Source organism: Centropristis striata, chromosome 2 (assembly GCF_030273125.1).
Source record: "Centropristis striata isolate RG_2023a ecotype Rhode Island chromosome 2, C.striata_1.0, whole genome shotgun sequence".
NCBI lineage: Eukaryota > Metazoa > Chordata > Actinopteri > Perciformes > Serranidae > Centropristis > Centropristis striata.
In genome coordinates this window covers 39,833,070-39,850,083 of record NC_081518.1, presented here as the reverse complement: position 1 = coordinate 39,850,083, position 17,014 = coordinate 39,833,070, and the positions used below count along the sequence as shown (strand labels likewise).

The 17,014-nt window shown below is 38.7% G+C and overlaps 1 protein-coding gene across 5 annotated transcripts in view; it reads right to left on the bottom strand.

Annotated features, from left to right (window-relative positions):
* Window positions 1-10,689: 10,689 nt before the first annotated feature.
* The window catches only part of kif13ba (kinesin family member 13Ba), a 48,359-nt gene continuing 42,034 nt past the window's right edge, over window positions 10,690-17,014 (bottom strand). The window contains exons 36-39 of one of the 5 annotated variants that reach the window (XM_059351725.1): window positions 16,869-16,999; window positions 16,634-16,693; window positions 13,778-14,360; window positions 10,690-12,678 (exon numbers count right to left, since the gene is read on the bottom strand). In XM_059351725.1, coding sequence (XP_059207708.1) covers window positions 12,476-12,678; window positions 13,778-14,360; window positions 16,634-16,693; window positions 16,869-16,999 — 977 coding nt within the window. In that variant the 3' untranslated portion in view covers window positions 10,690-12,475. The remainder of the gene's footprint in view (window positions 12,679-13,777; window positions 14,361-16,633; window positions 16,694-16,868; window positions 17,000-17,014) is intronic. The other 4 variants (XM_059351733.1, XM_059351741.1, XM_059351749.1 and 1 more) reach the window with 4 other exon arrangements.

Sequence of the window (17,014 nt, the reverse complement as noted above, 5' to 3'; positions counted from 1 at the left end):
TTTAGACAGGAGATACTTAACCGTAGTCTGATATCTAATGGGAATTTAGTCACTTTTTCTTTAAATTTGAAAGTCCACAAACATCTTCCCATGTCTTCATGGACTAGTTTATCGCTCATTGAAATTTTTCAGCTGGAGCAAGTAATTCAATGACAGTAGCCCCTTTCAGACTTGCCGTTTCAAGCTGCAATACTTACATCTCTGTGGCGTTTCGCCTGCAATCTGAACATGCCAGAGGCATAACGGGGGGACCAAGTGACCCTGGATCTGAACTCCCTTCAGGGGGAGCAACAGAGGCGTTAAATTGGCGAGACTGTTTGGCGACGGGATCAATATGAACGGGCGGAGCCAGCAAGACAGAAAATACACGACATACGTTATTTGTGCGACCAACACTCAGGTAATAAGACAGGAAGTGGACGGTATCATCAGAGACGCTCCTCACTCGAGTCCCACAGTAATCAGATAATGTTTGGCTTAATGCAGAACAGCTTTGCTTGAGTCTGTAGAATCTTTACAGTGAGAAACAGGAACAACAGGCTTCAGTTCTTCTGCCATTGTTGTTTTAATTCACTCGCTACTGCCGTCACTTATTGTGCTCTTGCTGCTCTGTTACACTCCACTACCGACTCCACCCACTTCATTCCAAGATGCCGGATTGCACTGTGAATGGACGCCAATATTACACTGTTGCAGAATCTGTATGAAAATCCTAAGGAGTATGAAATGTCAGCAGAGCTCGTAATGAAATTTTAGCAGCACATTTGTGGAAACGCAGTCTGAAAGGGACTACTGTGAAGCCTTTCTGTACTGGGAAAGGCCTGATTGATCCAAACTCCATTCAGAAAACAAGCATTTTAAAAGCTGACTTGACAAACCATGAATTCAGCTTTGATGGATTAGATTTTATTTAAAACTACATTTTAACAATACTGAAAGTTAATGTTCAAAGTTCAGCAGAAATTCAACCAGACATATTACATATATAGCCTATAGACATATTAGCCTATATTTGAGTGGGCTGTGACCTCTTTCGACACGTTGATAACCGACACGAAACACTTTCTCAGAATCAGAATCGCCTTTATTGTAAGTAAGAAGTACTAGGACAGCGAAACCAAACATATACTTTATGGACAGGACGGGGAGACGGTGATGAAAGAAAATACTAGTTAAAGAAAAGAACTAGTTCAAAAGTAAATAATAGTGGAGATTGGTGTGTCAGGTCATAGCTGATCCAGATGCTCAGAATAATTTCAATAATGTTAAACTTTCTTGTTCAACACCACATGTACTGTATAGTTTTTAGTTTAAGTGCCTTATTTATTTGAGTGCATGAAGAAGGGCTTCTACACTGGCTGTACATTCATTACTGTATCAGAACCAATGCAAGAAAAGCACACGATGTTCTGTAACGGCTTCATTCAAACCGGTTCATCATCGTTCATCACCAGGTGCTTTACAGGCTAAGCTACTAGTTCAGAGTTAGAAACTCGACACAGATACCTCACGTTACCCCCCTCAGCTATAAGCTACACCCCCGCAGGTTCCTCCACAGCTGTTTCAATGTGAATCAAAGTTTAGACGGTCGAGAGTTAAAGTAACTGTAGAGCTGATTATTCAGAGGAGACTGACGGCGAACTGTGATGAGGCTGTAAAGACGGCTGGTCTGGGACAACAGAAATGTCAGTGTCCTCTAAAAGGGAAATTCCTTCTCGAACTTGAGCCAATAAATGTTAAGTTTGAAGATAAAGGGAAATTCCACCCAAGAAAAAGAATTTATCATTCATAAGCTACTGCTTCCACCAAGTCCAAGAAATATTTCTAAAATATTTTCCCCCTCAACCTGGTAAAATACTAACACACCTCGTCAGTGTTGGTTTCAGATGGAGAGAATTTAAAGGTGCAGTGTGTAGGATTACGGTGGATCTATCGGCAGAAATGGAATCTTGTTTTCATAATCGTGTTTTTATTGGTGTATAATCCTACATGGGGAGTGGTTATTCTTCCATGGAGCTCACCATGTTTCTACAAACCTGATTCCAAAAAAGTTAGGACGCTGTGTTTAGCGTAAATAATAGAACAGAATGCATCAAATTTTATGTATATGTTTACAAAAAACAGAAAATATACTGTCTTTGTAAAGTTTCCAGTTGAATATACACTACTGGTCAAAAGTTTTAGAACACATCAACTTTTCCAGAATTTAATTGAAAATTATGCAGTTTAATGTCTCAGTGTACTCTGAAATTAATGCACATTTGCAACATTTAAAAGTCTTTATTGAGCATGATAGTGTTTTGAAAGTAAAAAAAAAAGATTCAAAATCACATTTTATGTTGGACTAAAGGACTAAAAAAAGACACAAAATGACCAAAAAAGACACAAAATGACTTACAAAGACATGAAAATAATTTAAAAATGGACAAAATAGCCCAAGACATAGAGTTAAGTTGTTAACCCATTTCTTGTTCCCTGAAAAAGGCCTACTTGTATAATTCTGAAATGTACATTATTTTTCAGTTTTGGTTAATCTTACCTTTTTTTATTTACCTCTGGCAGTTCACCACTTACCTTTGTACCCTTTCAAGCTGTTCATTTGACTTGAACTGCTTGAATGTCAATAAAAAACTGGAAAAATTGGGGTGTTCTAAAACTTTTGACCAGTAGTGTATATCCACCAAGGATAAGCAAATTATTGTATTCTGTATTTACATTAAAGAGAATATGGAATTGGGTAGTACGGTAGCTCAGAGCGGATGAAAGAAACTCTGGTTCCAGAGAGGGTCTTTGAAAGCCACTGTAGGTTCTCCTTCAGGCTTGGAAAAGGAGGATCTGTAATGTTTCAATCTGTAACCTCACCACTAGATGCCACTCAATCTGACACACTGTTTCTTTAAGTTTTGCGGTGGAATGTCTCTTTAATTGTACGGCAGCGCAGCTGTCCCAGGTGTCTTTTGCTTTAAGTGTTTGTTAAATTCTGAGGCGTCGTTAGTCAGTGACGTAGCTTTTTGTAATTTTTGTTTAATGATTTTACACCAAAATATCAAAATATTCTATCCCACTGAGATAGAAAATGTTTTTATTTTCTTTAAAATCTGCCAAGCAGAAGCCTTTCTGAAGTGAATCTGTGGATTCATTTAAGACAACGTGCTGTTTTGGGATTATTTCAGGATTCAAAATCCTTTCAATTGCTGCCCTCATTGTCTTCTAATGAAGTTTAAAAACAGCACACTGATGTGAAATGAAAAGGTGCCATTAGCTGTGTTTCCGTTCATCTGTTTTTAATGCGCATTTTAAAGTGTTGCATTAGAAAAAACTAAATGGAAATGACAAGATTGGATAAAACTCAGTTGGGCAAAGCTTTTACACTTGCTCGAGGAGATGCCTTTGTTGAAAAAGAGTTGATACGCAGAATAAATTCTGACATTAACATGTAACTCACTTGACTGATCAGCTGTTTCCTGCACAATATATGAATTAGTCTTTGTGTCTGGACAGGATGAAACGTGACCAATTCATTAAGGAACAATTAAGATGTACCCAATTGAAACAAAGGAAACAGCACATGAATTTAATGGCAAAGGCGCCTTGTTTAATTTGTGCTTTGCAACCTTCCTGTCTGTCTACTGGCAGATTACAGCCATGTGGAGAGTATTCGCACCAAGCCAGTTGATGGAAACTGACTTTAATTCAAACATTTAAAACATATCAAAAGTTCACTTAAAATTCGCTTTGCTATAATTGAATGGAAACACAACCATTGTTTGTAATTTTAGAGCCAAAAAACTGAGAGGAAAAAGAAATTAAAAAAACACAAGAGAATTAAATTGAGACCAAAAACAAAAACCACATCCATAATGAGAAACCAAAAACAGAGATCATGATCTTTTGTTTCTCATTGACAGAAGTCATTCCTATTGATTGGACTTTGACTATATTTCATGTTCCTTTCAGTTTTTGACCCTAAATTGGCTCCATACATATTTTTTTTTTTACAAAAGTGTTTGAAAGTGTTTATTATAATCAACTTGAATGCATAATAAGTCAAAGTTACCATGAAATAGAAACCCAGTGAGTACCATTTTTTTTCATTAACCCATTGAGGCCTAAAACGCCTGTAAAACCTCTGGGCGATTTTAAAATAAGCCCTAAAATCTGAAGTTTTTCTGGAAATTCAACAGAAGTGTCAACGCTTCTACTAAATAACAGATTTTTCATCCTCTGTAGCAGATAGAAATGAAATTCAAAAAGTATCTGAGAGCTTATACAAATACTACAAAACGTCGTGTCCACTTTCCAGGCTTCAATGGGTTAAAGACATAGAAAGCTTTTGTTCTTCCAGTTGGATTCTGCACTGTGTCCGGCTACACACGTGCACTGTGTTTGTGACAGTACTGACGGCAGCATGTTGCCTCTTCTTTGGTTAAAATGCCTTCAGCCCTCTGTTGCCTTGCTGTACTGTTTTGTTTAAAAGGATGAACTTCCTTTCAGCCGATGTGTCAGATCCGATCCCTGGTGTTTTTTCATTACATCTTGATCACATTTTTCTTTGTTCTGTCAAGTCAAACTTCCTCTGCCAGTGTCCCCCGTCCCTTTACACAGACAGTACAGTAAATATTTGTCTTAACCATTCTGCACTGGGCTGTTAGTATCAGGATGCATGTTAATGGAAGTGTTAATGGGGTTGTAAAGGATCTGATCTGGGGTCTGCTGCGTGAACAAAGAAAAGTGGTTTCAGTCAGTTCACGCCTCAGGACTGAATGTTGCCGTTGTCTGTCTCTTACCTTCGTCAATATTGTGAATACACAAGATGCAGTATAACATTTAACGAGTTGTATTCCAAAATGCTGTTTTTATTTAGATGAAAAAGTTCACCATTCATGCATTCAACATAAAATGTAGATGTTCCAGTCTTAATGTCCTCATTTAATCAGCCAATGACTGTAAATACTACTTAAGAAATGGTTCATTTTATCAGTCATGTAAAAAAAAACAGAACAATTTTTAAACTTCTGAGTGGTTTCCATTTCATTTTGGCAATAAACTATCCAATAATTTCTCAATAGAAAGAAAAATATCAAACCTCAGCAGGACGTTTGTTGTTGAATTGATTTTTATCCCCTCGTTCTTTTCTATTTCAAGATTTAGTGCCTTTTTTGGACGGTAGACTGTTCTGTAAACGCTGTGTAGAAAATCTACATATGCCTTTTGTTACTTTTTCATCAGTTGGATAAACCTTATTTGTTAATTTTAAGGTGTTTTTATTGATATTCTATTTACAAGGGAATAAAAAGTGATCCGAGTCCACGCAGTGAGTCTCTGTGTCTTTTGTCTGTATGAATGTGCAGCTAACACAACCATGTACAATACATTTGTGTGAAGTCATTTTAGATCTAAAGTTTTTCTCAAACATTAAAAATTAAAAACAGATAAAAGGAGCAACAATCAAAGTTAATTTCTCAGCTGACTTTGGTCTTTTGTATATCTGCCAATGTGCAATTAAAAACAACCAAACATAAGTTAGCACTTACCTTTTAGAGTTCTCAATGTCAGTTTTTGGTTAAAAAAAAACAACTCCTACCACCACATGCAGCAACAGTATGTAGAATTTTTAAGAAAATCCCTACTTCATCTAGTACCTTTAAATGAGTTTGGTACAAATAAAGAACAAAACTCTTTTAATCTTCCTTTTTTATTTGTCTTACCAGATTAATGTTCAGATGATAAAAAATGAAAATTATAAATGTATTATAATACATGTTTATTCTTTGGATTGCAGCATAGAATTACATAAAACAATTAAATTAATCAAAACCCAAACTTGTGCTCAGATTTTTCTTTTTATAAGTCTTAATATGCGCATATATACACATACATACAAAGAACAACCACTCCAATGGTGCACTCACACATACAAATGACACATCAAGGCAAACCCGTGCCACAGAATCAACAGTAGCAACAAACAACTGATAATGATTAGTGAGGATGATATAGTAATACTGTTGTCCAGGCCGAGGCCACATTAAACTCATGTCCTATTATTGAAACTTCTCTTGGGCTGAATGTGTGAAAGGTCACAGGGACTGGAGGGGCTTTTCTGCAGGAGTAACATGTTCTGCTGTAACTCCCTGACTGAGCAAGCACCAAGCCCTCTCCTTCAGCTCCTATTAGCCTTCCATTATTACACAGCTCAGTTAAATATGGCGGCTGGTACCTAGGAAATCTTGCATTGCGTTGACACCAACTGCCATTAAAATGCACCAAGAGGAGAAGCTGTATCTGAAATTTTCCTGTTGAAATAAGTCATTGCCAAAAAAATTGCAAATAAATAAATAAACACCTGCAACAAGGCTGCAGAGCATCACCTGGCAGCCACGTATTGCTTGTTTGTTTGTGTGGTTTATTGTGTTATTTGAGAACACACTGGGTGCAGCCAGCTCAGGAGTGAAGCAGGTTACAACTCTTTGTCAGCTAGAAGGCCTCAGGGAAGAAGTTGGCAGAACACTCTGGACAGGCGAGAAGAGGTAGTAAAAAAGGTGAACGCTCACTACCTAGGCAGGAAAACATGTCATAGCGCCTGGCGGATACTTTATCAAGCTAACTGCTTTTCTGCCACCACCTCAGATCTTAGACTATGATGATCCCAGGTCAGTCAGGACTGCTGCTGCAGGGCAGTGGAGGGTTGTAAACTAAGTCATTTTGATTATTTAATGGTTCTGTATAAAACTGCCTGTGTTGGACAGCAACACAATGACCTTCCTGCTGCTAAGATAGAGATACAGGAGGTTAAATCAGTGGGGATGATGGAAGCCCATTTCCACCAATGAGATGGAAAAAAAAAAAAAGGTACTCTACATCTATAAGAAACCAAAAAAAATAGTAAATGTCATTTTCAAGATACTTGCCATTATTTTTGAAGTTTCACTATTTTTGATACTGTATGAATTCACTGTTGTCATACGAATTCAATTTCTCATTTTGCTTCTTTGTCATTTATTCAAAAGAATTCTCATGACAGTGACTTACAGAATATATATTTTTCATCACAAGGCTAATTTTTCATTTTTTTCCTTTGACTAGTAGAAATAGGCTTGATACTGTATGAATTCACTGTTGTCATATGAATTCAATTTCTCATTTTGCTTTTTTTGTCATTTATTCCAAGAAATTCTCATGACAGTGACTTACAGAATATTTATTTTTCATCACAAAGCTAAGTTTTCATTTTTTTCCTTTTACTAGTAGAAATAGGCTTCCATAGAAAATCTTATTCCAAAATCCCTAAAACCTGACAGCAGCTGTGACCACATGACCTACCTCAGAATATGTCTGATCTGTTAAAAAGGGGGATATTTTTCAATATTTTTTAACAACAGTAAACCAGGTTTACTGTTGTTTTGGAATGATCCTGTTAAATAACAGCACAGTTTACTAAACTTATATAGTACAGCAGTCATTTTTTTAGATAGTGAGCTGGGATTGTTCCTGCTTAATAACCATTGTGGCTCCAGGTTGAAGGCCACATTAAGGCAGGGGACATGATGCTCCAGACCGGTTTATCCCACAGAGCCCACAGAGCTACAGGAAATACAACAAAGATATGGGACCAAAACAGATGCACTTAAGAAAACAAACCAACCAAAAAAAACAGTCATAAAAGAAACCTTCTGAGGGGCTGAAGATTCATACAGATCAATATGAACATTGGACACAAATCACATCAATAGTGTTGAACTGAATGTGGTTCTTATGGTTGATACAGTCACAGAAGTAACACTGCTGGCTTTGCTCTCAGAGATGGAGACCACTGAAATTAAGTAACAACATTAAATCCATTCTGAGCAAAACAGTTTTTATGAATGCTAGTTGTCTCTTTTTACAGTTCCTTATTGAAATGGGTGTTGTGCATCAGGCAGCACATGAGCTGCACTGTGGAGAGTTATAAAGGGAGAAAAGACATTTCTGTTGAAACCAAATATGTTTTCGGACCAGAAGGACTTTTACATATAGTTCTAGGAACCCCCTTTTTTTTATTATGTCGGCAATCATAAAAATAACATGACAATCTTAGTTCTTACAGTCATTTTAAGAAGTTCCTATTTCAGAGTAGGTACTCTCCCAACACAAGAGGGAAGTTGTAAGCGTATGTTGACTGGCTGAAAATGTGAGCCAATGCAACACAGACAACCACCATTTTTAAAAAAAATGGCCTCGTCACATCTCCTCTCAGGGATTCCTAGAACTGTTTGGTCAGAAACGCCTCCATGATTGAGCTTCGCTGTCGGTCATGTATTGCTCCCAATTTAACCGCTGTAGTTTTACAGTGAGAGATGGAATATGGCAGAAGAATATTGAATCGAAAGGCAGAAAAATTAAAACAATTTCTATACAATTTAAAGATCAACAGGTAACTTGAGAACATCATGAAATAAGATCAGGTTGTATTCTCTTCCTACATTATACAAGCGTTCCAGAGATGAACTCTTCCGTTCCCTCTGGAGACTTTTGTGCAAATGAATTGAAGCATTGATATGAAAACAGTGTGTGGAAGATACATGGTCACATGGTTTGTGAGGCACAATAACATAAAGGGACATCCAGAAGCCTGAAGTGATCTCAAACCCCTAAAACAGTGCCCCCGAGCAAAGACCAGGACGGGAAAGTACAGCGGCCACAGAGACTGGAATTTAAATGTATCATGAGAGCAGGGAGGGTGAAGGTTTGTTGCTCTCCACTAAAGTCCTCCTACATAGAATAAGTAACGTGGCAGCTGGTGGTCATTTCCCATCTTGGCGAGAACTCGCAGACACGACTGAATCAAAGCCAGGTCCACCCAACATTCACACACAAACACACACAGAATACACAAGAAAACTGTACTCCCTTCCTTCATTACCACATAACTCTTATGAACCACAATATTATAAAAACCAAACAGGAGTCCAACCTACGAACCACTTCACAACTTGCCAACCAATAACATACCAAGACAGCCACCTACAGTCACCAACCAACCGATCAGAAGACTCCAGGGTCCCGGGCTTTAAGGCCAGATAATAAATACACAAATATTAACTACACTATGGTGATATATCGTCTCCTCGTCTCAAACTTCACCTCCAACATTATATTTCCTCTTTAAAACTCAATGCAGGAGTGATTTTTTTCACCCCGAAAATATTCCAACCTTTTTCTCCCACATCATCTTCAAGGCTCACATGACAAAGTGCCTCAATTTTAAGAATTTTACTGCTTCATATTAAAAAATATATTGGCCACTGAACCAAAGCGCTGACTTTAGTTTCTCCATGTGGGATTTAAAAAACAAAAACAAAAGAACTATTGAATTCCGATCTAGTATACAGTAAGAGATACAGAGTGTTAGATAAATCGATTGATCCATTTACAGGTAGATTTACAATGCTCATAGCAGCAATTTTCATGGAATCATTTGTGCAATATTTATTAAAATAAAAAGGCTTTATCAATTTTCATGCGATAAATGCATGTGTACAAGCATTTAAATATAAATAGTAAATTCAGGCCTCTCGAATTAAGAAGACACATGATAAAAGGAATGGAAAAGAATATTGTATCCATAAAGAAGATAGTGTTTGGACATACTGAGTGTGTTTACATATACACAGCATTCCAGATAATGTATTCATATGTATGCATGATCCCATCAGAAATCTGCTCAGACTCCTCCACTTTGCTAAAACTGAATGTCACCATAGAAACAGCATATAATAGCAAATACAGGATTTCAGGTTTGTCGTCATCAGGATATGAACTTAGAACAGCTGTAAACGAGACGTGGTACTAAAGTACAAGTGTTGATGATGAAATATTACCTTTCCATCATCAAATCAACCACCAGCACATGCCTATTGCTCACTTGGTGAGATGGCATCGCTCCAACTCAGGACGACTCAAACACTTTACACTGACCTTCATCTAGTTTATTCAAGGGGTAGTACTGCCTCAAAAGGCTGAAAGAAATTATGTTTTTTTTTTTTTTCACTTCAACACTTCAAGTTAGGTTTTTTACCGAAGCCCTGAACCGCAAGTGAAGAAATTTTTTTTTGAGATGTTATCTTGTTAATTCGAGATCATATCTCGTTATTTCAAGATAATATCTCATTATTTCGAGATAATACACATATGTAAAAAAAAAAATAATATTTTTTTTTTTTACATAGGTGTGTTATCTCGAAATAACGAGATATTATCTCGAAATAATGAGATAATATCTGAAGAAAAAAAAAATTTGGAAGATTTTTTTTTTTTACATGTGTATTATCTCGAAATAATGATATATTATCTTGAAATAACGAGATATGATCTCGAATTAACAAGATAACATCTCAAAAAAAAATTTCTTCACTTGCGGTTCAGGGCTTCCGTAGTTTTTGAATTATGCGATCATCATATTTTATGATGACATCACAGGGTAAGAAGTACTCCTTAGTTGAGTAAAAATATTAGAGTGCCCCTTTAACTGATGGAAAAGTATTTGCAGCACATGTGTATTCTGCCTATAATCTCCATGATTTGATGGTATACATAAAGCTTGAAGCAGAACCAAGGTGAACTGCAGATGCTTTTCCAAAAATGAATACACAAAGAACAAGGTCAGTGTAAAAGTCCCTTCGGAATGTGATTAAAAAAACAAAGAAAACAAAAAAATCCAAAAGTCTGCCATATCATCTTACATTTTCTTCAACAGACAGAACTGCTTTCTTGTTTAATATGGTCCCAAAATGTACAGCTCTTTCTCCCAGTTGTATCTGTCATTTAGAAATAAAAGATAAAAAAATCTAGATTATTTTAAAACAGATCAAATGCATAGAAGCAAATCAATTCTCTTCTTGAGCATGAAATACCCAGCAGAGCTTCTGCGTACCCATCTCACTTTCTTTTCCTCAACACGTCCACATGCCTATTCCCACCAATAAAAACCAGACTACTACAGCGTCCCCTGGTGTCCAAATGTCAGTCACAGAGGACAATCCCTAATTTAGCATCAAGAACAGACACCAGATGGAGAATATACTCGTTTAAAGTAATCGATTACTATTTTCACATTACTAGTTGGTTCGAGGAATCTGTTTCCACTCTCACTGTCTCACTGCACCGTAACCACAGACACATTCTGCTCACATACGGATGCTTCTTATCCAACATCTCCAGTGCAAAATCAACTTTTAAAGTCTCCCAGTACAAACAACTTGCTCCCATAGTGGCTTTGTCCAAAGAGGACACAACTTTTGCTGCTTTACGCATATAATCTTCAACATCGACACAATTACAACAATTATTTGTGCACAGGGCAACACTGTACAACATTTTTACACGCACACGCACAGACACACACACCTCCTTGTCCTTTCCCCTCTGCAGTCCCTGAGATCACCTCACACTCAGCACAAGGCATTCTCTTAAAACACAAACACAGCCAACAGAAATTATACAGAAAAACAGATGCAAACCAAGCCATGGTGAAGGCACATTTTGGGAGGATCTATTTTCAAAAGAAAAGAAAAAAGGAGTCCAGGAGAAGGACATGAAGGACTCAAATGACGAGTCAAAGTGTCAGTCTGTAGCTCTTGAGAGTTCAGGGGCGTGGCAGCTCGAGCAGGGGATTCTGGGACATGGAGTCTCAGGACTACCAGGTAGAGACATCATATCCAGGGATGCAAACTTATTATCACACAGTTTGACCGGCATGGTTTGAGCTTTATGTCACTCTGACCCCAGTTTTTACAATAAGTTTTTACATTTTCTTCTTTTCGAAAGTGTTTTCCACTTAAATAATGTAGTTATAAATCAGAATGGTTGTACAGTATCTTTTGATCTTTTTGGATAGACAAACAAGACAAACAATAATATTATCCTGCATCCAACTGGAGAGACAAAGACTTTTCATTCTAGAAGGGTTTTTTGCTGCACTTCAAAATATATTCTCAGATGTGAACTGGGATACAAAAAAAAATGACTCCTGCCTAAAATGTGAAAGGTTTGCACCCCTGTATATCAGCTCAGAAAACATCTCGGAGGCAAATCACCCAGTCTGCAGCGCCCAATCCACACCCCTGCAGAGCTCCGACACTCTTTATAACAAAGTCTGCAATGACTTCCATTCACTCGCAGCAGTCTTCCCACTGACTGCCATTTATTTAGCATTATCTTCCCACGTGATAAATAGTCCTTCCACGGACTTCTATATACTCTGCATAGTCTTTCATCAACTTACTTGCACTGGTTCTGAATGGTCTCATTGTTGTCTTTATTCAACTTGCATCCATTACTTGTGAATGGATGCAGTGACTGTAGTTTTAAACTAGGGGAAGGTAGGCAGTATGTCAGTCCTGATGTAGGGGCCTGTTGCATAGCTGGGAGGAGAGGAAGAGGAGGAGGGGGGCTATGGGGAGTTCATCTCTCCCATCCAGCTCCAACTTTCCCTGTCTCAACTGCTCCAGGACTTGCGATTCTCCCCCCGGCGGGAAACAATGGCTTCTCCTCGCAAGACGGGGACATGGGGGGCGGTGAAGTCTCCCGTGCGCCGACTGGTCCGGTCGCGGCAGGACAGCCGGTCTGGGCGAACCAGCACCCCGTAACCCGGTTTACAGTGGAAATACCGATGACCCCCAACTGAACCGTCATTTTTACCTTAAGGGAGAAAATAAAGAGGAATATTAGTCAGTGCTATACTGTGGTCAGCTCCATCAAACAATATCAACCTGGACCCTATTTTACCATGTTTTTTTTAAATAATGGGAACGCTGTTCTGTAAAGTGAATGTCTGAAACTTATAATAAAAAAAAAATAATAATAAAAAAATCAGAGCCCGTTAGTGGCAAAAACAACCGACATGAGGGTCGCCGAAACCTTGATATGTTTAATATTTATCTTTTAATATGTCTTTTATAACAGTGACTCACATAATGAATAAATAGGTCTGACAAAAGAGAACAATTCCAAAAGAAAATGTGTTTACTGTTGAATATTAAGACATAAATGACAAGAAATGTTTATAACAGAATAAAGACTGATTATTCATTATTAATAAATATTTGCCATTATAATGTCCATGTAATTGTAAAATTTGCAGGGGGGGAGGGGGTCCCTGCCAGAGGCTAATGCTATCTTGGGGTGCTAAGCATGGCAAAGTTTGGGAACCTCTGAATTACATTAAAGCTTGTTTCACCGCTGCACTCCATCAATACTAGACCAAATTCAAAAAATGGTATCCACATTTCTCACTTAGACACAACAACATAGGAAAATAGGTTGCAGGTTGAAATATACAGAAGGTTTAGTTTCCCTAAATGCAGCACCAATAGGTACAGGTTCTCTTTTATCCCATCTGCTAATGCCGCTCTTAACATGCAATTATGTCAGGACGTTATGCTTCTCCTAATCCTACTACATTTAATAGTGAGCGACAATTGGGAACTGTGTTGTCTGCACTATTGCACTTGTGTGTATGTTGTACTTGTATTTTTCTCTTATACTACTGTCTGTAAATCAAATTGCCCCTCATGGACATTAAAGTTTTACCATACCTTACTGAAGTTTCGCATTTAAAAATGGAGCCTATCACTCTCATTCACAAAGAATTTATGACCAATGCAAAACAAAACAATAGTCTAGTAAAATAATCTGTTTAAATGACCATTGCTCTTTAACTTCAACCAAATTCTTGAGGAAGTAGTTTCCCATATATCTGTGTAATGTAGGTGAAGTGACCCTTTAATTGTGTACTTACCTACTGGGGTGTCCAGCTCCACCCCCACCCACACTCCCTCAGCAAATTGCGTCACTCCCACATAGCGCACTGTCCCGGCCTTATTGCTTCCTACTGTGACATACGCCCCTTCTGTCAGCCAATCAGGCAGTACGTCGTCCTGGCTACGCTCTTCATCGTCCACAAAGATCTCCAGCCTCTCATAGCCGTCACTTCCTCCTCCAGAGTTTACCAGCTTATGTTCAGAGGAGTTTTCAGCAGTGACATTGTTGTGATTGGCTGAGCTGTGGGAAGGTGGTGGAGCGACGACCGCCATCTTGGCTCCACACTGAGGAGGAGAGGTTACAACATCGTTCCTGTCAGCACCCTGCTGCTGGGGGTTTGTGGGTAACGTAGTCTCGGCAGCCAGGAGGGAGGAAGACGAGGAGGAAGGTTGGAGAACGTCAGACAAGGTAACTGTAGAAACACTAGTGGAGAAGTAGCCGCTTGATGACTGGCTGAGGGGGCTGAGGGGGGTGATGTCATGCGGGTCATGCACAGGAAGAGGAGGGACTTCTGGGAACTCTGCCCGTCTGTCTTTGGTTGGGGGCCGCAGAATAGCAGTCTACAGGAAACCAATGGTTGCCACAGGAACAGAGGGACAGACGAGAGCATGCAAGGCAAAACAACAAAACAAGAGTCAGCAATAATAATCAACCTCCCCCTAAATGTTACAGTCATCCTGTGGATTAATCAGGTGCTCTTTAGTCCAGCCAGGGGTGTCAAACTGATCCATGAAACGGCTGCAGGTTTTTGTTCCCACCAAGCAAGAACACACCTGATACAACAAATCGACTGAGTGAAGACAGCTCAGGTGATAAATGAGTGAGTCAGGTGTGCTCCTGCTTGGTTGGAACGAAAACCTGCAGCCGCTGCAAATCAAAGAGGTACTTTAACAATTTTACACATGAAGATAAGTTTACCCGCCACGTTTAGTACTACACAGCATTTGAAAGACTGCGGGAACCGAGAAAAGCAGTGCTTGCAATTATTGACCTTTGTTATCCCAAGATAACAAGATAATTCTCATTAGCCATGCTGTCATGCACTGGGGTCAAATCAAGGCTAATACATACTCCGCAAGAACCGAGACATTTGTTCTCTCTCCCAGGGCTGCAAGAACGGAATGACATCATTCTTTTCTTGCAGCCCTGAGAGAGAAAACAAGTTTCTCTGTTCTTGACACATCATCGGGGTACAACTTTGTGTCCAACAACTATTGTGTGATTGGTCCGATATTTGAATTTGTGGGAGGGCCCTATGAGGACTTGCCAGGAGTTCTGCGCTTGAGATTCTCGTAAAGTATGAAATGTCCTGGCCAGAACTAACTTTGTTCTTGTTCTTGCCACCTTGAGAAAACAAACAAAATTCTCTGTTTTTGCGGAGTATGTATTAGCCTTCAGCAGTCACTCACATCTCTGTTGGCAAATCAGCCTATGGAGAATCCCTTCAAATGGCCTTGATTGAGCGGACGGTGAGGTTCTTGGAAGGATTCAAGTGACTAAATCTGTTTTATTTCTGAATACTTGAGGTTCTATGAAAAGGCATATAATTCAGACTTTTTTTCAAATTAGGGCATCTCTTACTACATGCATAATGAAATCAAAAATTTTGACTATATCAATTAAGAGATTTTTCCCAATCTTACATGTAGCTATATAGGAAGATTTTTTTGTGACAATGATAATAAAGATATTCTATTCTATCTGGTTATATAGGACTTTTACTTTATCTCTGAACTAATGCAGTAAAATGTTTTATTTTTGTGTCTCAACTGACATATATCAGTCATTGTCAGGAAAGACATTGTCTTCATAGTTTTAAATGTATTGTAGTTTTCATTTACAAGGACACAGGTAACGCGTTTTATACTTCTTGTCAATATTATCGAATTAATCTTATTTCCATGCATTTTACATACCCTAATTAAGACATATGTCATCATATGTTTCCTTATGGTGACTTCGGTGCCACCATCAGCTGGATCTTGGCCATTTACTGTCATCTGATTTGACCATGGAGATGTGACTGATGGCTGGCTTGATCACAGTGCATGACTGGCACGGCACTCCTGAACCAGAGTGTTGTGCAGCTTGAATATGACCGAGCAGCGATTGATCAAACTGCACTGGTAACCCACAGACCAATCGATAACATACAAACACACGAAAATATATAAATATATAAATATCAAAAGATTTTTCTAAACCACTGGCAAAAACCAAAATCCGTACTGACTAAATCCAATTTTTACATAAAACAGAATCTAAGTTAAAAGTTAACTGTGACCAGAGATCAAAGAACAGACTTCTGAGGCAACATGGTCTCACAGAAATCCGTGAAATAGCCACAGAATCACTAAAATTTCCGTGAAACTGACACGGATTTCGCTACAATGCAAGTTAATGACAGTCATATCCCGTGGCTATTCTAACATACAAAGTGATTATGTACATTCACTGAGTGAATACTTAGAAAATAAAACATATATTTCTCGCTAGAAATGTGATCAAAATCCATTTTTATGCAGAAACAAAGTCAGAATATAGATTTTTTCTAAAAAAGAGAGAACTGTCCGCCATGTTTTTTGTTCTGACCGCCGGAACCTTGAAAGTCACGTGACTTGGAACAAACGATAGGAACAAATATCCATGGAATAGCCACGGGATATGACTGTCATTAACTTGCATTGTAGCGAAATCCGTGTCAGTTTCACGGAAATTTGTGCAATTCCGTGGCTATTCCACGGATTTTGAGTTAAACGAAATCCGTGGCTATTTCACGGATTTCTGTGAGACCAGGTTCTCTGAGGGGAAGGTGGACAGGGGCACCACTCACCGTCTCAGCCTTGACTCGACTGTCGTCCCCTCCTGACGTCATGATGCGAGGGACATGCTGCTGAGTGACAACAAACAAGGTCATGACTTGCACGTGTTTGCATTCCTGTATCCTCACCTTGCTGCAAGAGCTTGAAAGGTAATACTTGAACCAGTCGAGCATAACTGACAACAAATTATACACATTTTTAATCTTCACACAGTAAACGCAGCTCTACTACAACATCTCTTCTGACCTGCTGGCTTTGTGGCGAAGGTCTCAGCTCCTTCTTGTCGTCTCGTGCTGGAAACAGAGACTTGAGCAGTTTGGGCATCTGAGGAACCAGCGCCTTAACTGAAAGATAAGAGGCAGCAAGTCCTGAACGACCTGGGGGAGGGGGTG